The sequence below is a fragment of the Dromaius novaehollandiae genome, chromosome 1, assembly GCF_036370855.1.
Source record: "Dromaius novaehollandiae isolate bDroNov1 chromosome 1, bDroNov1.hap1, whole genome shotgun sequence".
NCBI lineage: Eukaryota > Metazoa > Chordata > Aves > Casuariiformes > Dromaiidae > Dromaius > Dromaius novaehollandiae.
In genome coordinates, this window is record NC_088098.1 from 90112168 (window position 1) to 90139805 (window position 27638).

Consider the following 27638-nt stretch of genomic DNA (forward strand, 5'->3'; position numbering starts at 1 on the left):
GCTGGCTGCAGTACCATTTGAAGACCGTGACTGTCTCTTTTAGTCCTTGATAAGGCACGCCACCCTCAACTTTTAATCTTCTAGCTGTACAGAGCTGCACAGGTAGGTCATGAAGAATCAAACCGTAAACAGTCCTACGTCTTTTGTAATAGGTAAAAATCAGACATCATTTATCAGACAGTGAAAATGTTTCTGGCAAACCAAGCAAAGAGCTAAACAGGGCCATTTTGAGAGAGTGAGTTTGTTTTTTGCTTTGGAACAAAGCTCTTGCAAAGGATAAATGTTAGCTGCCTTTGGCCCGATCTTTGTTTGCTCACACAGCAATGCCGTTTAGAACAGGACTGAAAGAAGTAAAAGACTCTGGCAATGCTTTGATGCCTTGAAAAAAAAGGAGCTGCTGTTATTTAGACTCTTAACAGCAGCAAAAAAATGCTTCTGCTAGTCTACGTTATTTTCTTGGTGGTATAAACTATTCTGGCAATATATATATATTTTTTTTTGCAGTGGTATAAGCAAGAGGTACTCAATTTTTGCTGAGGTCTACTGAGCAATTTTCCCAGGGTCACAGCAGGGAGCAGTGCTCCAGTTCCGGCTTTGGCAGGGCTGGCAGCTGTTGCCCTGTGGAGGCGTAAGAGACCTGAAGAAGCACGAGCCTTTCCTGAAGAGTGTCGAGATGAACGCCTGGGACTCTGGGCAGGGCCAAGCCAGACCTGTTCACGGTGGCACCAGGACTGGGCTATGAGGGCCATTTTCGTGGCTCTAGGCTAAGCCCTATTTCCTGTAACAGTGTTTTGCCAGTAACAGCTACATTGAGACCCTTATAGGAGGTCCTGTTTGTTTTTTTTTCCCCCTTCACTTAGTCCAGTCTCTGCAAAACACATTTATCACTCCTTACATCCTTCTGCTCCTAACCACAACATGACTTCCAGCATGGCCAACACAGCTGTATTTTTTAAAAGCCAGGTCACTGTTTTCCATGGCCAGGGAGTTTTTCCACCAAATGTCCCAAAGACCCGTAACAAGCAATATTTAATGTAGTGGCAATGGCAAGTTTAAAGTCTCATATTTTATGGCTTAACGGAGTTAGGAATGAAAAACCTTCAGGCTTCTATGCTGGGGAAGGTCAGAGGCTCTAACTGCAACTCAGTACCTGACACTTTTATGCAGATAAAATTACTTTAGAACATTCAGACAGGCTAAGGGGAATGGGTGCAAGCACAAGCCAGACCAGGCCGCGACACCCCCCTGCCTGCGCCTGCGCCTGCGCGGCGGCGGCAGCACTGCGCACGCGCGCTCCCCTCCCTCCGGCCCCGCCCTGCGCCCCCAGTGAGGTCATAAAGGTGAGCGAGGCGGAGCGCGGCGCTGCGTGGCCCGGTGGTGCCGCCCGGTGCTCCCGAGCTCCAATGGGAGCGGACGCTCCCAACAGCCCCGGGCTGCGGATTGGTCCCGCGCAGGCAGCTGGATTGCGTCTTCGGGCCGCCTCATCCCCGCCAGCCAATCAGAGGTCTCCGCCTGGGAAGCCAATCGGAGCCCGGATCCGTTCTCCGCCTCAGGCTGCGGCTTGAAGCCGTCCCAGGGCTGTGTAAGAGAGACAGCGCGTCCCCCCATTGGCTCTCCCGCTTCGGCATTCTTCGGGTGGGCCCGGTAATGGTCGGAATAGAGGACTTCTTCCTATTGGCTCCCCGATCGCGCTGCTAGGGCGGCGGCAGCGATTTCCGATTGGGTCTGCGCCCTCCTTCGGGGAGATTCGGCTGAGCTCGTAACGACTTCGTGATTGGTTACGAGCCGTTACGGGCATTTCTGTAACGGCCTCAGGATTGGTCCCGAGGAGACTCGGATGTTTCCGTAAGGACCTCGGGCTGGGGGCAGGCGAGTGCGTCGGGCTCTTCGGCTGGGTATTCACAGAAGGTGCTTAGGGCCGTTCCGCAGCGTAGGGCGGCAACGCGCATACGCGGCTGCGCGGCTTTGGCGCACACACAGGGCGCAGCAGCAGGAGCCCGGCACGCAGCGGAGGCAGCAGCGGGGACAAAGGGACTGATCGGCAGAAACGGGGAGGGGGGCCCGGCAGCAGGCGGCCGGCGCCGGGAGGGAGCGGCAGGAGCCTTTAGCCAGGCGGGCGAGTCCCATGTGCCTTGGACGCCCGGGGAAGCAGCAGCAACAGCCGCCGCCGCCAGCGCTCTGAAGCCGGCTGACGAGGAGCTGGGGAGCCGCCGCCGCCGTCATGGCCTGCACCGCCGCCTCCGGCCGCCGCCCGCACTGCAGCCTCCCCAGCCTGAGCCGCCGCCAGCTGCCCCTGCGGGCGCAATGAAGAGCCGCGCCGGAGCCGCCGCCTCAGCGCCGCACTGAGAAGCCTTAGCGAGCGAGCGAGGCCGCCCGGGCCGCTTCACCCCTACTCCGCCCGCCGCGGATCCCACCGCCCCTGCCGGATCCCCTTGCAAGCGGGGCGCATCACCTCCTGTCGGCGGATCCGGGAGCCCCGAGATCCTTCCGCCGGGGGAAAATAGTCCCGTTCCCTGCTGCCTCCCGAAGAGGCGAGGGGGAAGGAGAGGAGAGGGGAGGGGGAAGAGGAGGGAGGAAAAAAAAAGAAAAGAAAAGCCCAGCGACAGGATCGGAGGAGCCCGGCCATAAGCCTCCGCCCCATGTGACTGGCGCTCAGGGTGGGGGCAGCGAGGCCTAGCAACCCCCCATCGCTTCGCAGCCGGGAGAAGGCGCGGCGGCGGCGGGGGCACTGCGGACTGGGTGGAGGCGGCTCTCGGACCCGCTGGCGCTGCCGGGAAGGATGGTTTTATAGAAGGAGGCGTGAGGCCGAGCCCCAGAAGCGCCACCCGGAGACCGAGCGGGGAGGGGGCTTCCCCGGGGGGGGAGGGGGGCCGGGAGTTGAATGTGGCAGGTCTGACCCGTCTCCTCCGGCTGAGCGCGAGAGGAGGCGGCGGCAGGCGGACCCGCGGGAGCCGCCGGCGAGAGGAGCGGCCGAAAGGAAGACGGGAGGAGACAGAGAGGTGACCAGGGGCAGAGAAAGCGAAAGAGACCATGTCAGGGCGGCCCAGAACCACCTCCTTTGCGGAGAGCTGCAAGCCGGTGCAGCAGCCCTCAGCCTTTGGCAGCATGAAAGTTAGCCGTGAGTATTGATTCGCCTCTGCGGGCACATGCTGGGCTTTTAAAGGGTCTTTCGTGGCGTGTGGGGGCGGGTTTTTTTATTTTATTTTTGAGGGCTCGGCAAATACAGTAACGTAATGCATCGGAGCCTGGTCAGTGGCAGAGTCCAGGGCTGCCTCTGGCCCTGGATGAGGCAGCTCCCTTTCTCTCCCCTTCCCTCCCCCTCATTAACCTTGAATAGGCCCACATCATGGTTTCGTTTGGGGCCTGTTTAACAACAAAAAAAAAATATTTAGCAAGAAATGCCGCTTGTTTTGTCCGTTTCTGCAGCCTCTTATCTCCACCAATACTGTGAGCCGCCCGTTTGGCTAATTGAAAAGAATATTTCTTTGGAAAATGGATTGGAAGCCATGGAGACTGTATTTTTTCTTTCTCCTCCTGTGAAAGGAGGAAATGAATTATGGGCCCATAGGTATGGTTGTGACATTTATGTTCATTATATGTTTTTAAAACTGTTGGTTCTCCTGGAGAAACCGTAGAAGATTTTTCCAGGCACCCATAGATCAGGTGTGAGCACCTTTTGTAAGCCTTTTTTTCTTTTTTCTTAGGGGCTGCACTAAAAGGTGTCTCTGTAATGTGAATCAGGCTCTGGTAAAATGCTCAATAGAGGGAATAAGGAAATCATTAATATGACATGTGAGTCTATGGAGTAGTTATTTCAAGCTCAGTATACCTTTTCCAGTTTTCTCATCAGAGGAATTTTTCTTAAGAACGAGGCCTATGCTTTATTCTGCACAGGCATGTTGTATATTGAGTAAGTGTTTAATATGTGCCCATCCTTCATATTCTAGCGAGGAGGATTGGCTGGTTCATGTGAATTGGAAATATATGTATATTAAATCTTAACAAATATACAGTGTGAATGGAAAAAGGCCCTATTCTGCTTCACTAAAGATTAGCTACGTGTCTATAATACAGAATTTGTTGACTCCTGATTTGAATATGTTTATATTAACATCTAAATTGTTCTCGCAGGTTAATGTTAATAGCATAGTTCTCAAAAGTATTTCCTTTTTTTCTTATGGAAATGGAGGGTAGCATCGTTATAGGACCTGGAATGCTTGATATGCATTACTGTTCAATTGGTTTATTTGATACTTGTGTATAGCCACACCTGACAGCACTGTGTGTGTGCATGTGTATGTATATCATATTATTTTGGGCATCTCATGCCAAAGCTGGATGTGATTGTGAGCTTTTTGACATATCAGAAATTCTGGCATTTCTCTGCACCGACATGTCTTCCACTGCGGTTGAAGCCTTCAAGAGAGCATTGGGCTTAGGGTCTTGTAGTCTACCTTGTATCTGCATGATCAGAGTGCCTGCAGTACTTAGAAAAACATGGAGTGCAGTTAATCCATATTAGCAGCATAAGAGTGTATGTTTGATCAGATCCAGCATAAGCATGGATTAAGACTTAATTTATATGGGGAAAAACTGTACATGACTCCATTTTAATTTATTGATTCACTTTATGTGAGTGTGGAATAGGAAGCGGGTCTTGTTGATCAATATTTCTGCAGGTGGCTCTGTCTAAACCGTGCAAGATCTAGAGCTGTCATGCTCAGAAACTCTATTTGTCTTCTTCAAGCTTTAAAGCTTGATTCTTGAAAGGTCATTGATACTCTCTTCCGTTTGTTTGAGGTCAAAGACTAGACAGATGCTTGCCTATGAAGAGAGTGCTAATTGATGCAGACTAACAAGTTTGCAAATACGATTCAATCCCAAGTGTATAACACTGAGGGAGAAACAAAGGCTGTAGCATAAAGCACACGCACTTGTGATAACCCCCACAATCGCTCTAGTCATGTGCCCCGGTCCTTCTGCTGTCTGGAAAAAAATGTCAGAACAAAGCAAGAGAACCACATATAAGGGCTCTGTGGGAAATACAATTCATATTTTCAGTTAATCTATCCAAGTAAGACAGTCTAGAAAGTTAAGATTTTTTATTTTAATCTTTTGTAAGAGCAGGGCTGCTGCTAGGTGCCAAAAAGAGTAATATTTTTCTTGTTCTCCTGAGTTCTGGTAGCATCTTATGGTATGATGTAGCAAGTCGTCTATTAGCAGGGTTGAGTGCTTGGAAAAAATCACGTGTGGTGAACAGGGAGTTTCTTGGCTCTTGCTTTTTGGTATTTGTATATAGATAGATACTTTAATGACATTCTGAGCCCTTTTGAGTGAAAGCTGGAGCGAAAGAATCTTTGTGAAGCAGATGAAAATTGATGGTTCAGTGTTTTCTGAGTCCTGCAGGCAGCTTTAGTACCTCTCTTGGTACAGGTCTTCTCCAAGCTGCCAGGGAGTGAAAGCTGACTTGCTTGATGTCAGCTTCATTGCTTGTATTTGTAAGCCTGGAGGAGCAGTGGAATTAAATGATCAGGTCAGTTTTGCTCTGGTGTTTCCAGAGCTATTGCTGCTCCGAGCTGGGTACAGTAATGGTTATCTAGGAAGGAAGGATTCAAATGGTGGTGAGGAGGGACCGATGAAGTAGTGGAAGGCTCACTGATTCATGCGTTACATAGGATGAGAGGTATTGGAAAAGAACAGTGATAGGTTCTTTGGCTCAGGGTATATGTGAGAGAAAGAGCATTCAGGTTTTCCATCTTTTCCCTGAGTAACTTATTAGACTTTGTTCTCAAAGATGGTAAGAAAGCCTGAACCTTGAAGGGAAAGGACAGAAGATTCCCAGCAGCTTCTCCTTTTCTGGCTCTTGGGAAAGACGACTTTTCATGCATGCTGCTCTCATTGCTCTGTAATAGGATTTATAAGGATTTTCCCATCTCTATAAGAATGGGAGCCCTGTAGTCTTTTCATACATCTTTCAAGCCATGCCTGCATCAGGAGTATCTTCTGAGGTCTAATTTTTCTTTTTTTCTTTATATATTTGATTTTGAAGTCATTACACCATTCTTTTCATCCCTCCATATGGATTTCTACATTGAAGTAATTGTCAAGTAGCTTGTTCTGTGTGCAGGTCTGTTGCTGGGTTTGTTGGCTCCCCTGCACAAATAAAGTGCATACACCTTATGTTTAGCCTGTCCCTAAACCGCTAGGAAATGCGTAGTATAACAAAGATCTCAGTTGTGAGAAATTAGCTGTAACCTTGATGTTGAATAGTTGAAGAAATCAGCTGGAATTGTAACTTTAAAATTAGGTGATGGATATCTAAATCAAGAGCTTCCAGTTTTCCACTTGCCGACATAATCTGTATGAGCTTAAAGCTGTCTTTTGTTCTTCACCTAGTTCTTACATTGCTTCCAGATGTACATTGTTTCCCGAATGGGACAAAAATAAAGGGTAGTCATGCAACACATGACCAAAAATATCTCTATAAAAATAGAAGTCTTCAAGTTTGCAGTTTGAGAATTTTAATCTAATGATTGTAGATTTTTTTTTTTCTTCCCCTTCTCTCTAAGCTTCTGGAAAAGTGTTTGAAGTAGCACCGAGTCCTTGCAGACAGCAGTACTTACTGTAACTGTAGCAAGTTGTTATTCTGTTGGTCTGCAGTAAATAATATCAGGGCTAGTACTTGCCATGAAAAGCTTTTTGCTCCATGTGCAAGTGTCATGGATTTGTAATAGATATGCAGAATTTGTTAACTTTGAGGTTGAGGAAAACAGTTTTATTTGCTTTAGCAAATTCTAGTGCTGTACACACAATCTTGATTGCAAAATCTGAAGGACAATCTTGTAATAATTCATTCTGGACTCTGGAAGAATGTTATGCTGGTGCCAAACTTGCTTTTGGTTGAAGCCTTCCCCCCCCCCCCCCCCCCTTCGATTTGGTGTTTTTTCACACTGTGTAATCTTCCAGAAGCGTAATAGGTTGGTAAGTCTGCATTGCTGTTTACTTTGTATGTATGGTACTCCTGCTGGCATGTGAATTTGATGTATCTGTCATTAATGTAATGGCTCTTTAAAAAATGGCAGATGAAGTAATCAAGTTCGGGAGGTGTTGCTCTATTACGTACCCACACAATGAGCCAGTATGCTAAATGTGACTGCTTTTCAGGTAGGACACAGTGTCTAGGTTTAATTCAGTACTATGCGATGTCTAGGTAGATCTGTAGGAAGAGCTTTGGTAGTTTGGAAGAGAGTACCATGGGAAATTTCAGTGAGAGAGAGTGAGTGGGACTGAAACTGGCAAAATGACTGAGATAACGCTGCCTTCTATTTCTCAACTCGGTTAGGGTAGGGCCCTCTCTATTGCTTTGATAGCAGTTTCTGCCTAATTGGTTTCCGCAACTGGAAGCTGCCCATCCTGCTCTCCTTGCTGGAGAAAGGAAGCTCACTCCCTTCCAAAACCCTGCCAAAGGTTGTGTCTGGCCTTTGCCGATCCTAGCCCTGTCCAGCTTTTTGACTGCTGCTGAGTGAATGACTTTGCTCATGCCTGAACTTGAAAAATACGGCCTAACAGGGGTCAGCTAATGACAGTATACACTATGGTGGAAAATGTCTCCTACTATAGTGCCCCAAAGTCATGCCTTGCAATCTGAAAAGGAATTAAAAGCAGTCTGCTGTACTTCATTCTAACACTGCTAATCTGTTTTCTCTTATTCATGTCAGTAGGGTTAGTTAAGCAGAAAAATAACTAATAAAAAAAGTGAGGCCTTCCGATGGAACCTGTCAAATGATAATTTGGTTAACTCTTCCTGCTATGTCCCCTGCATGTCATATTCCTGTTTCTTTCCTGGAAGACAAACTAGTGTTCGTTTCTTCCTGACTCTTTCCTCCTTGCTCTCTTGCTGTTTTGCAGGTTGCCTCTCCTTCCTTCTAGTGTTTCCTGGAGGTGATTCCCTCTCCTATTATCACTTGATTAACCTTTTCTGTTTCTTACTAATATTTAAAAACATTTTGGTCATCTATTTACACAACTGTAGAAACCGATGCCACTTATGGAATATGTTCCTTGCCTGCATGCATCCTGGTTCTAGAAGTCATGCTGTTGCTTCATCTCTGAACTTGATATGGGCTCTGATGGCCTGCAGCATTCGCGCCGTGTTGGTGTCACACAGCAGTGGCTTATCTATTTTGATCTTTTTTTGGGCAGGGGGGTGGGAAGAAAAGTAGTTCTTTGGCATGTATTGCTAAAGACCACCTCACTGGATGAAAGGCTTCCATCTACTGCCCCAGGAGTTCCCATACTTCTGATTTTGATGTAGCATGTCTATAAGCACACAAATGCTTTTCCAGTATTGTTGTCCAGTTTACTCAGAGTAGGTCTTCACAATAATACAAAATTACGGGTTATTGGCTATTGCTCTTCCCTGCTCCCCCGTTCTTTTTTGAATTGAATGGATGAATTATATAAAGACCCTAAAAGTATACAAGGTGTCTATGTCTGCAAAACGTCTGCAGTCAGAGCTTTGTGCTGTGAACTGCTCTAGCATTTCCAGAAATGAATTAAATGCTAGACCCCTTAGTTATTTGAACACATCAGGTAATACACAGCTAAACCACATCAGGGTGGCTGGAGAACACTTGCGGTCTCTTTGTTTAAGCTGTTGGACGCTTTCTATTTTGAATGATTTGTTCAGTCACATTTTAAAGTGGAAGCCATGTCATCTTTGAGTTCCCAGAAATTCTACAGACTTACCACTTCAACAGTCTTATGGACTTCTTTCCCCTTTATGTTTCATTTAAAATTTTTAACTCTACTCTGAGGACTTGTAGTCAGCCATAGCTAGATAGTGTGGGAAGTGTTAAAGCGGCTATCTTCTTCAGCAGCTCTGTAGTTAGTGGAGTTACGCGGCTGCTCTTTGAATTTAATGAGTGTCAATCCAGTGCAGCCTTGAAAGATAAATACAACTTTTAAACTTTCATTAAACTCCTTTTCATAGCAGTTCAGGTTTAAGTGTCTCATGAAACAGCTGTCCTCATTTTTCTTAGACCCAAGTCCATATGGAATCCAAAATTTTGTATAGCTCCGTCGACACTAAGATCTTCCTTCGGTAACCTGCACATGTAGATGCTCCTTTATGTATGCTGAAAGTAAATACCTTTGCTAATTACAGCTTTCACTATGTGGCAAGAAAAGATACTCCCTTGGACATAAATGCTCAAAGCTGTATAGTGCTATACAGGTTGAAACCCATTTCTTCAGATGCAAAACCAGAAACCTCTCAGCACTTCTCATCTAGTGGAGATCGTGGCTTAAGTGCTGCATTTTGTTGTTGGGGAAGGTGTAATTTTGGAGAAGTGATGGTCTATACATGTTTATATTTTCGAGTTAATTTTAGGTGTAGCCCTATATGGAGTGCATTGCAGCAGTCTAATCTTAAGGTGAGAAAGGTGTGAGTCATGGTTGCAAGGTACACCTCTCTTAGAGATGGCTACTACATCCCAGTCATGCTCAGGTGAGTGGTGTTCCTGGTCAGTGCTGCTGTATCTCATTAAACGGCAGCCTAGAATTAAGCTCTACTTCAAGCTTTTGCAAACGAGATTTGAATAACAAGTATTGGTGGAAGAACTGCTTTCTCTAAATCCTTAGACTCCTCCCTCATCCCCCACTGGTATCAGCTTATTATGTTTTAGAGAGGGAGTCAATCAGCTAGGTTTAGTCTCCATGAGACAGCACACCAGGTAAACAGTAGTACTGTTGGAGCACGTATGACTGAGCCTGAATGTAGTTGTAATGTTCTGACTGTGCAGTAGGGAAGATGAGATAATTTCAACAGAAATCCATGTGTCAGAGCCGTTACAGAAAGCATTTCTATGTTGGCCTCTGAGCATTATCAAAAATGTGAATACCCAGAAGTCATATTGATGTGCCTTTAAGAGAAGTGGGCAGGGATTTTTTTTTGTACTGTCAGTGCTATCAAAGAATCTTTTCATTAGGTGCTCCTACCACAGATGACTTGTCTGTTGTTCAGAAAAGGAAATAAAGCAAAGCAGTTCATTCTATGTTGTTACCTTTTGCAGACAGGAAGTTGATCTGAGCATTTAAGGCAATTTGTGTTCTTACCCTAGTCTTTCTTACAATGGAAGAAAGGAAAGTGGTAACATAACTAGTCAATGTCAAGCACTTTTTTAATTTTGAACAGAAACTGCACAGCAACAACATATTCTGCAAGGATGGCATCTGTTCTTAAGAGCCTTGCCACTTCTCTGTAGCAGTGGACCCAGTATTTTCTGACTGGCCCTCCTCAGCTGAAAGACTGTAAGCTTAGTATCACTACCAGTAATTCTTGTTCTTAGGTGGGCACTGTGGTCCTGTGCTTGACTAGTGTGTTGGTATTGATTCAACCAAGGTTAGCTGCCAAGTGTCTTCCACTTGATGAATTTCTAGGTGTTTTCTTAGGCTTCTGCACCAGTAACATGGAGTTAATTTTGCTGCAGGAATACCATTGTGGGGTTCTAGATCTCCTTGGTGTCTATCATGGAAAATTAACTAGCTTGTTAGTAAGTAAGAACTTAACGGCTAAGAAAAATCGTGATCTGCTCACTTAATTTCACTAAATATAGTTTCCTAACTCTGTAATAGGCCTGAGTAGGGTTGAGTGTCTTTTCCTTTATAGGCTGTAGTGACCAATGTAGTCACGTTGAAAGTAGTGAACTACTATGCTAGTATTACAGTAAGGTTGGAGTGAATTTTTAGAGGTAGCTGCTACTATTTTTCCTTTGATTAGGTAACTGCTGTTGATCTTGGGTAGATTCTGGAAAACAACTCTCAGACATGATATATTGTGGCAATGTGAAGTGGTATAGTTATATAGCTGCTCAGCTTGTCTCTTCAGGCAAGTGGGCATCTTTGAAGAAACCTGTTAGTAGTCTACAGTGTCTGCCAATAGAAGTACTGTGTTGTAATAGAAGAGTGATGCTTCATATCTGTTTCTTGTCCAACAGAGGCAGCGAGGATGTGGCGAAGGAAATCAGGTAGTGAAGTATTGACTTGCTGATCAGAAGGTGGCAGGGGGATAGTGCTGGTTGATACAACTGGACGAGTAATGACATAGAACGTGTATGGGGCTTGGGAAAAGTGTGCTGCTGTGCGTGCATGAAGACAAGGGTTTGCGTGTAGCTGCAGAAGTTGCACAGGCTTTTGGATCAGAGCATTCTAGAAGGAAAAGTTGGTTGTTGACTCTGAAACGGTAACCAGAAGGGAAGCAGCAGCCGGATTTTTCTGACTGAGACAGAATTCTTAGAGCCAGAAGTGTAGAATGTGGTATGTTTCGACTTTTTTAGTAGGAGTATGATTCTTGTTGGGTACAAGCCCTATAGTTCAAAGAACTATCTTTTTCCAGGAATGCAGGCAATTGTTTAATTTCCATACAGGCCAAGAATATCTTTTGTAGAAAGATAAACTAAAATTTGACTGTTGCTTCAAAGCAGAATTTGATTTTTTTGCACTGCAGAAAGAGGAAGACTGTTTTAGTTGCAGTTGATAGGGCCGTTCTCTTTGGTTTTCCTGATTCATACCATGCTGCAAACATGATCATCTAGAATCTATGTTGTTATTCATATGCCATCTCTCACATGCTTCATTTGGTTTAACTTGGGTGAAATCAGGGGAAAAAAAATCTGGAACACATTGGATTGTCTTCTGAGTGGGTTTTCTGGAGGAAGGAAGGGGATACAAATTCATCAGCCTAAATAAACAGAATATTTGATTGTTGGCCAAATAGATATGAATCATTTGGCATGGATCCGTATCGCTGTGAATGAAGCCCATAGCTATAAGTGAATTTCCCCACATTTGTGGGAAGTTGAATATCAGCAGCAGAAAATGTTTTGTGCCTTGCTGAGAGGATTAAAATAAACTTTCTGGCAAGGCATACTTTTTGCAGGTGAATAGATGTAAGGCTTCTGGAATTTTTTGCACGCACGTTGTCCTCGGGAAGATCTTATTTGTAGGCCATTCCACTTCCAGTCTTGCAGTCTTATGAGGGTTGGAAGTGCTAGCTTGGGAGCCATGGATATGTATGGTGTAGTGCAAAGTAGTAGTTGCAAGTTAATGTTATACTTCTTTGTGTTTCTCTCAAAGAACAGAGTAGAAAAATCCTCCTAAAACCCATTTTGGCTTTAGAGACTTTGAAAAAGGTTAAAAAAAAAAGTTGTTAATTTTGGATCAAGTGTATTAATGCCAACTATGAAAGACTGCAGGCATGATTTCTGGCTCTTGGGAAATGCTTTAAAGCACCATAGAAAGCTAGGCAAGTGTCTTTGTCCATTCTTATTTTCTAATGGACGAACTAGTGAATGTGTAACTGAACAAAAAGTTCCTGCATCAAGTTTCTGCAGGGTGGAGATTTTGGACCTGAACTTCAGGACAGCTGGTGATATTCTTCAGCAGGAGGTGAGGAGTGCTTTGATTGCAACTCCCAAAAGGGAAAGAACTGGCATTTTTACTTTGAGCTTAGCTTTGAGATTGCTGTTCTTTGATCTGTATAGCAGGCATGAATTAATTTGGAGGTGTGTATAGATTCTCATTGTGCAAGTGACATGGGGATGACAGTTCTGTATATTTGCTGGGCTCCTCACATGTCTGAGCAATACAGATCAGAAACAAATTCTTGGAGTGTCATGCAATTAGAGGAGGTTGTAGAAATCTGATTTGGGTTAATGTAAGGTCATCTTAGGGTAATGAACACTACCAAATCTGTATATCTGTTATATTCCATGAGTGACTTCAACTTTAGTTGAAGTGAAACTTCTTTTCAGCTGGAGTAACTGTCCTTGAGCGTCTGTGGAAACTGAAAAGGGTGTTGCTGGGATCTGTGTCAGCAACAGAATTGTGGCTATTATTCTTCTAGCTGGGGTATTTGAAAGGCTTCTGGGATTTTGGACATAGATATAGAAACCTCATTTACATATGCATGAAGTAGGCCTCATATTTATGGATTCCAGATATTCATGAGGCTACAAATAACACTTTTTGTTTAGTTTCAGTAGTTTGGTTTCATGCAGTAGCCGTGGATTTTTTTTATAATCCACTAGATTATTTTTTCACTGGTAGCTTTTGGGCAGTTGTTGGTCAACTGAATTTAGATCGTACCAGGCTAACTCTAAAAGGGAGGAGTGTAGATGCATCTATGCAGTGTACGTAACTTATGATAAGTATGATAGGTCAGAAATACTTGTACTGGCAGCATGTCATCACCTGCTTTTCAAAATACATGGTGAAAGCATAATTTTTGTTCTTATCTGATAACATAATTACAAAATGTGAATTTCTTTCACAGTTATTTTGGAATAGCTGCATATGCTTTTTTCTTTATTCTGACATTCTGACATTTCCCCCAAAAGGGAAGGTTTTCCTGGGAGACTAGATCAGATTCAACAGATAAGAACAAGAAATGGTAAATGGTCTTCTGGCAACCACTTCATATTTTTTTTTATACATACATAAATATTTATGTGTGTGTGCAGAGTAATGCAGGCACACACATGCAAGCACACGCAGAGTCAGATGTATAATATGAAGGGGAGGAGAAGATCTAGGTTTCTGGGATCTGGAATTTAGACCGAGGCCATGTGTGAAGGCTGTGCTTTAGAACTGCTCTTTAAAGACTGTTTTAAAGCTTCTTACTGAATCTGGGTTGACTAATTACATTTCAGTGAACTAAACTCGGGAGTAATGTTTTAATACTTGAACAATACTACTTTTGTCAGTAATAGTGAACCTGCTTCTTGTTTGACTTCACATGATACATTTTATGACTTCAATGACCTATCCCACTGGCATCAACATTTAATTCTGATGCTGCTAAGGTAGTTCTGAAAAAAGCTGGCTGCAACCTAATGTGTTGTCTTCTGTCCTTCCAAAGGTCTTTTTCTTTTTTTTTTTTTTTTTTTTTTTTTTCCTCTCCTTCCTTCCTCCTTTTCCCCTTTTTCCCCTTAAATGTTGTGACTGTGGGAGACTTCTCATCTGGCTGCAAATTTTTAGGCTGTCAGCAGGCAATGTTTTAGAGAAAGTACTGGTAAGGTAGGAAATGAAGTTTCCGAATTCAGTAAATTGTCAAGTGTGTGTGTGTATGTATGTATGTATATAAAATGTCTTTTAAAAACTTGCGAATGGACCTTTTATGAGTTTTAAGTAAGAACATAGAGTCACTGTGTGACTTTAAAGTGGAACTTTATTTTTATTTAACGAGTTTAAAGGAGTTTTTGATAGAGGGAGGGTCTTGAAACCCACTGAAATTTTGGAAGTATTAGCAGCGCTATTTAGCAGACCTGTAACAGTATGTATTATGGGCTGGGTTTCAATACCTGTGGATTTCTCAGGATACAACCTCACTCACACACACCAAACCAAACACTGCAACTATAGTTGATGTACATCTCTTTTTAGGAAATTACAGGCTCTCTGCATCAGTGTTTTTTGATTAGGTGATTCGAGTGTTGTGTTGCAGCATTCTTATTTTAAGGTTGCTATGACTAATACGGAAAAAGTACGAGGAATAATGATCAGACAATACTGTTAGTACTATGTTTGAGTTAGGATTTTGCTAATATGATTTATGTACATAACTGTCACAGTTTTGGAATCAAAGCTGTGACCTATTGTTCTAAATTTTGGGTCGGTTGGTTTTGCACTTTATCTTTTGTACCATTACCTTATTTTATATTTACTTTCAAAGCTGCTCATAGTATTCCTGTCCAATTATTTGGGAAGGCTGGTAGTACGTAGGCTTTGACTTGGTTATTTTGGATGTTCAGAATTACTGTGTAGCCTAGTGTGTTCCATACTGTGGAGAGTTTACCTCTTCCAGAGTTGTGTTTTACTGTGCTTCCAATGAAGTTCCACAGTTGTGGTATATAGGGCTTTGCTGGTGTATCGATCCATCCGTAGGGCTCTAGCAATTAGTAGCCTTCTCTCAGCACTTTGCGGATATGCCTAGAATCTCTGCATAAATGGCATAAGCAACTCTGCTGGAGCAAAAAAAGAGGCCCATAGAAGTGGCATCTCCACTATGTGTGCTAGTATGCCAAGTGTTTTTCTGAGAAGTGTGAGTAAGAAGCATATGAAAAATATATCAGTAGTCCATTAAATTGTAGAAGCAATGGGGATTTTTGTGCAATAAGAAAAACAGTTGTCATCCCTCAGGACCAGTGTTTCTAGAGCATTGCTGTGCATAGGGTATTACAATTTTGTATCAAGACTATGGTTTTTTGACTGCAGTATATTTCAGACCTATTACTTCAAAGCATAGCAGAGAACAAATAATATTTCTAAAAATTCAGATAATGTCCGGGATTGTGTCACAAAAATTGCTGAATAAAGCGGTGGGATGTTTGCTTGTGCATGAAGAGGAATAATGAGCTTTCGTCTGACACCGAAGAGAACATATGTAGCTGAACTACTGCAGATTCATTGTTTGAAATCCCTTGAATTCTAGTAAGTAGTCTGGGCATCATCTATTGTACTGTCTTTGATTTTTTTCCTTCTGTCTGTAGTGATATGAAATCCATTCATACTCAAACATGCAGTGAGTCAGTCAGTAATACCACTGTATGGAATTATTCAGTGTATGTAATCAGCTCTGCCATATTTATCGCTAGCTTTTGTGTTTGCGTAGAAAAAGAAAATCATTAAACATTAAATACATAACTACCACATAGTACCCTTCCCTCTGTTTTTAAATGAAAACACAAAGAGCTAATGCAATAATAATGGCATCCTGCCAGGCTTCTGAATTACATATTAGATATTCTCCTTTGTGGACTGTACCCCTTTGCATGTCCTGTGATAGACCATGTAATGTGTAACTCCTCAGATGATGTGAAAAATGGAGCTGCGCTAAGATAACATGTTGGAAGTTGGATGATCTGACTTGTGAGTCTCAGTGCTGCTCCTGAAAGTTCAAGAGTGTCTTTTCTTTTGTGCAACACAGTCGGGTAGACTGGGGCAGTTATGAATCCCTTTTGCTTCATCTTGGCATAGTATTAAGAAAAATATTCTGTTTGGTTACTAGAAGAAATAGTTGAAATCCTTTAGAAGTTATTCAAAACTGCTCTTAAAAGAAAAAAAAAATGCAGTATTGCTCAGGTTTTTACAAAGTGACCCTGCCCGTGGCTGTCCTTTGAAGGAAAGGATATATAGACCACATTACTAAAACCTCTTAGAAGGACATTGGCGATGGGACTTCCTGGTAAATGGAATCAACTTTGCAGAATGAAAGTGCTTGTTTAAAAGGACACCATCAGCTAAAAACTTTTATATTGTGTGCTTTTATGGAATCCTGCTAATTTTTCTCTAGTAATCCAGTATAGTGTCACTTCCAATTTTTGGCTTTATGCAGCTGAGAGCTCCTTTTTCATATAAGCTGATGTCGGATAAGGTAAACAAAATGCAGTGCAGGAGAACAGCGGCATAAAATTAGAAGTGAAATGAGAGAAGGTCTAGGGAACAGGATGTAGTCTTGTTTCTTCCTGCTTGCATATCAACACTTTTGAGTATCATCGTTGTGTAATATACTGTTAGATAAGGCTACTGAATGTGCTTAAATCTCTTTTATAAATTGCGATACTGTTACTCTTTCTTGGGTTTTTGCTTATGGCTGGTCTTTAACACAGGAAACTGGGTTAGGTGAGGCTTTGATTTGACCCAGTATATCTATTATTATAAATGAAATATAGTCTTTTTATTGGTTGTGCTCACTTCTCTCCAGTTAACTATTTTATATGTCACAGTAGAAACTCAGGCTTTTGTATGTCTAAGAAGGGTCTGCAACTGTTTGTTATAAAACAGTACTTTGAGATTAGTGAGAATTCCTGGTCGAACTGGAAGGATGAGTCAAGTGAGGTTCTGCAGAGTTTCCTTAGGTGTGGTGGGAGTATCTTTTGCAACTGATCTGAGTAAACTTTCTAGACTTGCAGACTGTCTAGAACTGTCTAGACTTGAAAGGAGCTGCAAGGATTTCAGAGCATATGTTCAAAATGATCTTGACACATGGACATAGTGGTGGTACGCGAGTAGTATGCAGTTTGGCAGAGCCAGATGCAGTCTGTTAGACCTCAGTGAGACTCAGCTGCCCAGATAATGGGGGGGGGGGGGGGTAAGTGGGAGGGCAGGAGCTCTGCAGAGGAGAATCTGGAATTCATCGTTTTTGCGCTGGTCGTGAATCAGCTGGTGCTGCAGAAACAGCAAACATTTTGCTGGGTGTATCAAGAGGAATGTCATCTAAAATACATGAAGCTACCCTTCTCGCTTCTCAGCGTGCTATTAAGTCTAAGTTGAAGTGCCATGCCTAGTTTTGCTACTGTACTCGGAGAATAGTCTGCAGGCAAAGGGGAGTGATCAGAGTTCTAGAAAATATGCTTTGAGGAAAAGCTGAGAGCATTTAGGTTGATTTCTCTTAGAGGAAACTGAAAGGAGGTTTCTTTGATAACATTCTCTAAATATGTTGAAGATAGCTGGAAAGAAAAGACCAAACTATTCCCTTGCACACTAGGGATGAAACAAGAAGTTGTGGTCTTAAACTGCAGGAAACATGGCTTAAGTTAGTTGAGTCAACTCTTAAGAACTGGAGCACTTGAACAGATTAGGCAGGCTGTCAGATTCCCAGAAGTGACTGTTTTAAAAATGAACCGTAAAGTTTGTCAGGTAGTTTACATACAAAGGTTTGCAGAGGTTTGAATTATGACAGCCTGTGGTCCCTCACTGCCTTATTTTCTATCCTTCTGGTTAGTTTTGTGTGGTCTAGGCAAGGATTTCATTTATAGTGTGCTATTCCTCCTTGCTCTCCCCTTGGGATGAAGGAGCCCAGTGCTGTCAGCGGCTTGCTGGAAGGCAGTGGATGTGAAGATGAGAATCTGTGAAACCTACCACAGCTTTAAGGCTTTCAGGCAAGATCATCTCAGAGGTTTGTTTCAGTTTGGGAACTTAGTATATGCAGTGATTTGTCTCAGCCTTTGTAGCTCTAATTTTGAAGGAACTTCCTTGTGTTCAGGTAAATGTACTCTATTTGGAAGGGCTTAATCTGTTGGGGAGGTTGTATTTTTAGGTAGAGGTTTGAATCAGCTCTGAATTTTGTTTTTTGACATAAGTGCTGTTCATATGAAAGCTTGCTCTAATTTGAGTCTTGTACTGTAGCTGAGAGCCACAAAATTTCTATGTGTGTGGGGGGGTGTCTCTGCAGCTTGGTTAATATGGATCCTAAGAAAAACAATGCCTTCCTTCGATTTTTGGATCCTGTGGTTGTTACTTCAACACAAAAGAATTTAGCACAAGTCAAGAACTGCTCAGACTTTCAACTTTATGTTACAGTATTGCAGCAGCTATATAAGTACCACACTTGCAGTAGGGGGCATTTGCCCCGAAGGGCTTCCAGTAGAGGTAGATTAGCTTGCTAATGCATGAAGAATATAGATCTCTTAATACATAGCTTTTCCTCAGACCTTATGGATTCTCTTGAGCAGGTTTAGGAACTGCATCTTTGACCGCCTACATAATATTGAAGAACAAAAAGTAGAAAAGTAAATCTTGCTTAAATTATATTGTCAGCTCCTCTCTTCTTGCATATTCCTCTGGTTTGTCGCCTGGCCCTGCCTTTTTCCTATTGTTGTCACTTCAGTTTGTTTGCTGTATGGTGGTTATTGATGGTAGTCACTTCAGGTTTTATTTAATCGGCAAGTGTCTGAAGATTGTGTGTAGAAACCAAATGTTGCATAGAATATGAACCAAGAAAGAAAAGGAATTCTTAGTCTTCAACATTTGCAGAGTGTAGATGTGTGATTTATTTATTTATTTTACTTGAGTATTCTGGTTTAAAGTACTGTCTTTGTCACTTTATAACTTCTTGTGTCACTTTAACTTCTCAATTCCTGAAATTTGGAGGGATTTTAATTGGCTTCTACCTCTCTTCTTAACATACAAATAAGAGGAATGTGTGAAGCTCTTAAGTCTGGAGTCTTTACATGAGAAACTTAAAAGATACTTCAGAAGAAAAATGGTCAGCTGTGCTGATGCGTGGTTTCCCAGGTGGTGCTGAAACTGAGTTGTACTAAGCAAATGCCTCTTTTTCAGCAGCTCACAAGGCTTCGGTCATACTTGGTGTACATATGAGGTTACTGCAGAAGGCAGAGATCCTCAACTGCTATTAATGTAACTTCTTGAATTACAATTCAAAGTTGTAAAATTCTGCGGATATCTTTCTTATTCCAAGTGGTTTTGGAATACTGTATGCAAAAGTAGATAGATCTTAAATTCCATTTTTTTTGCTTGTAATCTATTCAGATGAAAGTGAGGAAATAACACTGGAAAGTAAGCCTTATATGAGAATCCTCCTAGAATGCAGTAATAGTCCAGAATGCTTTCTCCCTCCACCCTGACTCTGGCTGATGGAAAGATGAGACTTTCCGTTATAAGAGAGAGGGTCTTGTTGGAGACCATTGTCCTTCATTTCTAGACAGTGCTTTGCTAAAGGGTGTGTTTAGTGTTTGCTCTGACTTTGACACACACAAAATAGTCCGTTTCTTAGATGGCTTAAACTATCATGGACCTACAGTTTTTCTTTGTCTGCAGCTGTCATCAAGTGAATGATGGAATAATTTCCAACTTCAGTATCGTGGTAGATTTGTTCCTCTTTCCTTTGATAGCTGTGAGGGCAGTTCTGTTGATGTTCTTAAGCTTCAATTCTTGATGTGATGAGAAGTCAAGAGAGTAACCTGGCATCAGTAACAGCCTTTATGAAAGAAGTATGGTAGGGCATAACTAATGGTTTTATTTTTCTTTATTGGAATCATTCAGATGAACTGAATTTTCTGAAAATTGCTAAGGTAAGAAAAAAGGGTTGTCCCCCGCCCCCCACCTACATACACACTCTTCCCTGATGTTGATTTTGAGCTTGGAAGTAGAGGAGATAAGTATGAGACCGCTTGTAAACTGTCTGGCTCAAACTGTAAATTAATGTAGTTCTTGTTTTCGGAGTAACTTTCTCCTCATGGAGGAGAATAATTGGAGAGAAGCACTCACTTTGGAGAGGAGCACTCCTCTTTCCATATTGCTCAAAATATTAGGGAGTTATCTTTGTTTAAAGACTTTTTTGGCTTAAATGGTCATGTATCACTTTCTTGCTGCTTTACCTTTACTGTAGTCCGTAATTGTGCTTGAAAGCAGATGGAACCACGGCTATCTTGCAAGAACACACCTCTGGAAAATGTTGTGGTTATTGTTCATAATGCCAGTGTTTAGCTGATGTTATTCTATTTTTGTGGTTTTCAGTTTATTGCAAATAGATTTTTTTTTTGAAGTTAAGATAGAAGTGCAATGGCAGACTTGAAAACAGGTCTGGTTTAAGGAATGTAGTGATACACCTTTGGATACAAAAGAAAGCAGTGATAACTTGATGTTCCAGATCTTACTAGTGTCTTGAATATGTATTTTTTAAAAATGTTTCAGAATATTTTTGATTTTGCTTTCAAAGCTCTTTAAATCTGTTAGAGATGGAGGTAGAAGCATATGCAAATGGACTAAGTTTCCAGATTTTGACCAAAAATGATGTGCAGATCAGTGGATCCAACTGGGAAGTTTTTAATTAAGCATGCTAATTAAAGCATGCAGTGTACCCAGAACCATTGTTTGGTTTTAGTGGAAAAGAACCATTGCCATGGCTGTAAGCAATGGAGAAATACTTTATTGTACCACCTTTGAAACTCATGCCAATGGGAAGAGAATGAAAAGGCTAAAGTCATTCGAGAAAATCTCAGTAACAGCACTAGAATTTATACTCTTCACATTTTAGTGCATCTTACCTTTTCTTCTATTTTAAATATTCTTAAATATAGAATAAGTTGCTATTTTCACTAATATAAGAGTAGGATAATGTACAGAAATGATTCAGTGGCCATGAAGGTGATAGTTGTAGAAATTACCTGCATACCCTAATGTGGAGAGCTTTAAGTTGAAAGCCCATCACTTGGAAATTTTCAAGGAGAAGGTTTTATGCAAGGATAACAGCATGACTGGGACCTCTGAACAATACAGCTGGATATGTGATACATGGTTCTGGGCAATGTATTTCTGGCAGAGACAGGGAAATTGGTGGAACTGGCATTCCTGACAAGACCACATCTGGAATACTGTGTGCACTTCTGCTTTTTTGGGTTTCCATGAGAGGTGAATTCACTCTGAAGCACAAGCCGGGATTATGGGGGAAAGGAGAACCTGGGAGTGAAACTGATGGGTTGTTCTTTAGCAAAATGTTCAGAGAGGACGTGATAGTGGTGTTTTTTTGTGTTCTTTTTTTTTTCTGTCTGTGTAAGTGCTTTGAGTGTGGAGTGAACAAACACTAGTTTACTTACTGTTTTTGCACAAGCATTGTACTTGAGGGAAATTAAAGCAAAGACAATTTAGTTATGAAAGTATTTCTCTTCTGCCTGGAAAATCTCCATCCTCTGATTCCCTCCCCCCCCCCAAAAAAAAAAAAAAAAAAAAAAAGAATAGCTTTAAGCATGAGAATGTAAATACCTTAAGGACTTACCTTGATTAAGTGCAGACTCAGGATTATACAATATGGTTGTCTTCAGTAGGAAGAAATTGGACTTGGAAAACTATGAGATCCTTTTCTTCTGCTCGTTATGAAATGTATATGAGAAATTAAAACAGAAATGCATTCATGATTTTAAAAGAGCAAAAACAGCAAAACCCTCAAAACAACTTAAGCCACGCTGAGGGGGATGTTCTGGCATATATTGAGCTGGAGACATGCTTTGTTGTGGCTTGAAGAGGAGGCCTTGCTTGTGCTTGTTAAAGAACAGTCGTGTGCCTTTCTCCAGACCTCTAAAGTGGTTGGAATAAAGCTAAGATGAATAAATAAAAACATACTAATTTGGTTGTTCATGAACGGGTATGGAACATTTCTTTGTGGTTAGTAGTAACGAGAACAGCTATGTAACTTTATCAGATGTTGAGCTGTCTTGACTTGCATTGGGTACAGAAACTTTCTATACTAGCAGACTTGTTTTCCAGTGTCTCTCCTGTTTAAGATTTGAGACTGGCACCAAAAAGTATTTTGTCCAGATGATAATCATGACTTTTTCCCAATATTTTCAGTGAGGAAAGGAGGAGCTAAAGAAATTCTGCCTCGTATTGAGTTTGACTGTCTGATTTGGCCAAGTTTCTACCATCTTGCTTTATACAGTTGAGCAGTTCTTTGGCTTCTTTAAGAGACACCAATAATTTTTTTTGCCTTTAGGATACAGGGAATGCTCACAGACTATTTAGGAGAATTCTCTTCTCAGTTTAAACCCCATCACTACCTATGTTCTGGTTGTTCAAGTTCAGGGACTGGATGAGTATTAGGCAATGAATTATGTCTCACTTAAGCTTTAAATTGCTCTTAGCTGTGATGGTTTGTATAACTTGGTTTGACGTTAGGTACAGGAGTATTTGAAGTTTAGTGGAGAGAATGTAGGATCAGAGATGAGAGAATGTATTAGCTGGTATACTCCCTCAGGGTTCTGCTGGAACCAACTTCACTTGAAAATACCATAGACATAATTAACTTCTGAAACTTAAAACACAGTTAAATTTGTGGAGTTCATGGGAGGAACAGGCTTATACTGTTAGAACAGTCTTCCATAAACCATCAGTGTGGCAGCTAGGCAATGTAAATTCAGTGTATAAAAGTATTTATGTTTAAAGTCAATATATTAGAGAAGAAAGTAGGATGACTTTGAAAGTCATGAACTTTTTTTTTTGTGGGAGTAAGTACATACGTCAGGTTTTGCACAAAAAATCCTAAACAAAATCATGAGCTGTATCACAAAGGCAGCTAGATAAACTCATACTTAAAATACAACTGGAATGTCTTTTTATGCCTCCATCCAGTTTTCTTCTTTTGTTTTTGACTATAATAAAAGGCCTGTTTAAGTGCATTTTCTTGTATTTAGCAAAACCACGTTATTTTAGGTGTGTAGAGAGAAGCTCTTCCTCCAGTCCTCTTACTCTCCTCTCTCAAAAGTCTTTAGAAAAAAATTTAACTTAAAACTGTGGTCAGAATGCCACACCTATTTCCACTTACTGTTCTCAAGTCCCTGACCTACTAACAGTAAAAACTTTAGAGCTTTTTACTTCAGGGTGTTAGGCAAGAATAGGTCAATTCTAGACAAGTTAAGACTGTTAGTGCTCAATGTGGTTTGATTCTCAAAACTGGTTTTCTAATGCCTCTGCAAGTGAGGAGGTTCAGCACTGTGTGCCCAAACCAGAACAAAAACTTTGTTTTGCTAGGGAATTAAATATAATTAAAGTAGTAAAACATGATCAGTACTGTGTGCTATGTTTCCAGGCTTAGGTGGCCTTGATCAGCTTTTGGTTGCATCATGACTTCTTGTTCTCTCTAGCCTCTTCATTTCAAGTCCTGTTGGAGACTTTGATAAAGAGAGGCAGATACCTGCACACCTTTTATTTTAACATACTGTGGATGTTGAGGTGTGCCAGTTTTGTTACTTCTATTTTATTTTTTTGCCCTCCCTCCTGTTGGCTTTCCCACCTTAGTTCTTCTGCTTTGAATGCTTTTGTTAAACTGTATGTTTTTTATGACTAAAACTGTATTTTCTTTCTCTTAGCCAAAAAAGCTTTAAAGGAATCATTACAGGGACTTTTTTCATTACTATTATATTTCTTCAGTAACATGGAGTACCTTGTCCTTGGACAGCCGAGCTTTATGCCTTAACTGATTTCAGGACCAGGTTTCTTATTGCTAGAACGGAGACATGCACACCAGATTTTCAGCCTCAGGAAGACCTACAGTCAGTACATTGAACTCTTCCTGCAATGTATATGGTCTGTGAAAATAACGTTTTCTTGCTCCTTTTAAGTAGTCCAGAGTTTGTGTGCGCTTTTTTAATAGCAGATAAAAAGAAATTGTGATAATGAAGTATCAGAAAGGCTTTGAATACACTGAGGTTGTATCTGCCGCTCTTGGTTAGTTGTGAAATTCTTTAATGCAGTGGGCAGGGAAATTAATTGTATTTACAAAGTAACTACTGTAGTTTGGAGTAGCTTCCTCAGTATTTGGTAGCTTAATCACTTCAGTGTTTAGGAGAGTGCTTAAGCTTTGGCAGCACCTCACAACTTCTCCTTGAAAGTCTGGCAAGTCATGTCTTCCAGCTACAAGGTGTCAGCATCTTCCAGTGTTGTCACATAGAGTTTATAACTGGATATGAACAGGATTAAATTTCTAAATCCTGGTTTCAACACTTCTTCATTTGAGGCTTTGGGGTTTTTTGGTAACACCAAAATACCTTGCCTTTTAATACAGAACCATCTGGTTCTGAACTTGGTATGAGCTAGTTTACCAAACCTGCAAGTGGAATCATAAGGGCTGAGACATGTAAACAACTGTATATGTGAGGGTGATGGTCCACTTTGTAGTGATGCCATAAAACAACCAGTTATGACCAAGATGTGTGCGAAGTTTGTGTGTGGTCCACCATGGCTCTCCCTGGTTTCCTCAGACCTTCTCCTCTGTAACTTTCTTGCTGGTGGGTCCAGAAAGAGGAATTTGGGTTGTTCTACCTATGTTTGTCTTGAACACATAAATGCAAATTTGTATAGAATTTAAATACTTATTTACACACTAAGATTTGAAATACTTATTTTGACCTAACTTTTGTAAAAATGCTTTACCCTTTACTTAATGATTAACTGGACTCTCAATCTAATTTTTAATCTAAAAAAGTTATAGGTTAAGAAATATGAATTCAATGATATTAGTTGATATTTGGAAATATCAAGTATTAGACAAACTTTAGGGTGGTTTTGTGTGTGATTTGCAGTATGAGCTAGCTGCTTTATCTCAGTTGGGAACAGCACAAGGCATGTGGAGTGTATGTCTCTCTACCTGCAGGTTTTGGCTTTCGTATTTCTCTGCGTGCACAAACTCTTCTGCTTTGCCTCTATACTTCCTCTAACACACACCCTGGCTACAGTTGTTATTTTAGGCTGTAATGCAGAGCAATTTATTGTTTTGCAGAAAAAATTACATTTTTCTACAAAGAATTCCTTGACATATAACGTGGCTGCCATCCATCATTCTGCATGTGAGGCTAGTGCTATACTTTAGTAAAAATGCTTGCTTTCAAACTGTCCCATCTTCCTCTGTTCCCAAAGGAAGTACAGTTACATTGCCTTCAGATGCTACCTGGTGGTTCCTGACATACCACTTTTTCATAGATTTTTAATTTACTGGGAAAAATAGACTGCCATTTTGAAAGTGAATAATTGTCTGTGGAGTTCCCTATAGGTTTTTTTTTTTTTGTCTGAAATATTGCTGTTTAAAGTGGTGGCCATAATTACTGCTCTGAGGATGTCAAGGTTTTCGGTTCTTTTAATATAACAAAGGACATGAGTATGTTTGAACTTTATAGATTATGTGCTTTAAATAGTTAAGAAAATTGAGATCTCTGTCTGACGTGGGGTATTAGGCTCTTAGAGGGCTCTCTTGAATGTGTAATATCCACTTAAATTCTCAGAACATGCAGTGTGCTTAGGGAAAGCCACTGTTAATTTGGTGAGGAAACACTAGTTTATTTACACAGCAAAGTGGTTGAATCCTTGCTTTAAGGGTAAAAATTTGGCTATATACTTAACTTAAACATGTGGAATAACAAATACTGCTTTTCTAAACTGCAAAAATATCTGTAGTATATTTAGCTCGTCCTTAGAAACTCACTATGTTTATTACGGGAGTGAAGCTTCCTGTTACATGTGGAATATTGAAATAATGAAGCACTTAATTTTCTCATGTGGAAAAAGTTCTGAAAATATGTATTGCTTTTTAACAGTTGTTTCTTGCCTTGTGGTAACTGTTCTAAAGATGTTTTGTTTGGAGTTGCCAGAGGATTGCACAATTTTGAGTCTGTGTGACAACCTACATACCAAATGTGATGGGTGATAAAATCTTGACCTCCATTCAGATGTTTACTGTGTTGACTAGCTGTCTATTGATTCAGTTCTGTGTGCGTTGAAGACTGAGCTTAAAAGGAGGTAAAACATGTACTTGTCTTTTTTTGTTTGTTTTCTTGAGAGTTGTCCTACAGTATGGTGAGTCCTTAATGCAAAATTTAGGGGTTTTCTGCAGGAGAGCTGCAGAGTCTGTGCAAGGCGTAAGGGTGACATTGGAGAGCAGAATGTCTTGCTGGCTGCTGTGGAGCCAGCTGGAATGGGCTCTCTTGGCAGAAGTTAGTGTTGTTTCACTGCAGTAGTACATATTTTGAGACTGAAAGCAGGATTTATAAAAGTTGGAAGCTATGTAGACAACAAGCACCTTATGCATTAGTAGTGGAAAATACCTTCTTTTGAAGTTCTAGTTTCTCGGGTTCTTTTCCTATAGATGCACTTTACTTTAGCAGTGATGATATTATTTCATTTCAGCCAAGCCCTGTTATGTGCAGGGTAAAAGTCGTTAGACTTGGAGATGTTTAGTCTAAACTAGCTGTTCTTGAGCTCTGGTTTCTAGATTGATCTGTGGTTGGCAGAGAGCTGTATACTGAGGAGGTTCTAGCTCCTGTTAACCTTTGCATGGTTAGTCATTTTTTACTGGGGGAAGAGGGATGACCATCCGATGTTTTACCTGTTTGTATTAAAGTTACTCTTAAAAGCTCTTTAAAAAGCTTATCTGACTTAAAACTTAGCATGTTGGGTAAAACAGCATCTTTATTTAAAAGCAGTTGTTGGATCCTTTCGTGGTTTATACTCAATATATATGGTTTATTTCTCTGTTCCAAAAGCAGAAGATGCAATTTTACCATCTTTAGGAATGTTTAATAACGAGAAACTCAGACCTTTAAAGGTCTATGTTCTGAGAGAGGCCTGCGTGCCTCTAGGTGGAGAAACCTGCATCTGTGCTCTTTCTCAGACCCATGATGATGTGGCATATTATGTATAGTAGGTTCTTCTAGTAAGTCTTGGGTGTGATATAACTGAATGACTGAATCAACTAAGATTTTCTTTTAATTTAAAGGAGTATTCTTCTACTAGATTAAAATATACTCATAACTTGATGTTCTAGACGATCATTAAAATATAACCAGTTAGAAGAATGTTGTTAATGCTGGGGACTAGGTATCCTTTAAATACCTTTGATTCAGAAATTGAACAGGGACAGCTCTGACTCATGGACCATTTAGCTCCAGTCAGAGTCATTCAGGTGTTGTCACCGATGTCTTCTGTTTTGTTTTGGAGTGGGGGAAAAAGAGATTTTGGTACTCAAATGCTGTTGCTCAGTGTTAGTGGGAAGGCTGCGACTCTTTTGGCCTGAAAAAAATTTTTTTGATTGGCCGATTCTTTTAAAAACATATGTGAGGGAAAAAGATACACCTGGCATGTTAGCTGCCAATATTAACTGAAAAGCCAAATTTCAAGTAGTGATTGACTGGGATAGGCATAATAGAAAGCTGCTGCAGAAACCTTCCTTTCTGTAGTTTAATAGCTGTCAATAACTTGCTTAGTCCTTTTTAGTCCTGTGAAGTTCTTGAACAATGTGTTGTGTTGTTGTTCTGATATGTTTAGATGGAGTCATACTCATAACTTAAGATGTTTGG

General features: G+C 41.1%; 1 protein-coding gene across 2 annotated transcripts in view; it reads left to right on the forward strand.

Moving 5' to 3' along the window:
• Positions 1–1751: 1751 nt before the first annotated feature.
• GSK3B (glycogen synthase kinase 3 beta) overlaps positions 1752–27638 on the forward strand; it is a 153655-nt gene continuing 127768 nt past the window's right edge. Inside the window, exon 1 of one of the 2 annotated variants that reach the window (XM_026103426.2) lies at positions 1752–3118. In XM_026103426.2, coding sequence (XP_025959211.1) covers positions 3031–3118 — 88 coding nt within the window. In that variant the 5' untranslated portion in view covers positions 1752–3030. The remainder of the gene's footprint in view (positions 3119–27638) is intronic. The other variant, XM_026103427.2, reaches the window with a different exon arrangement.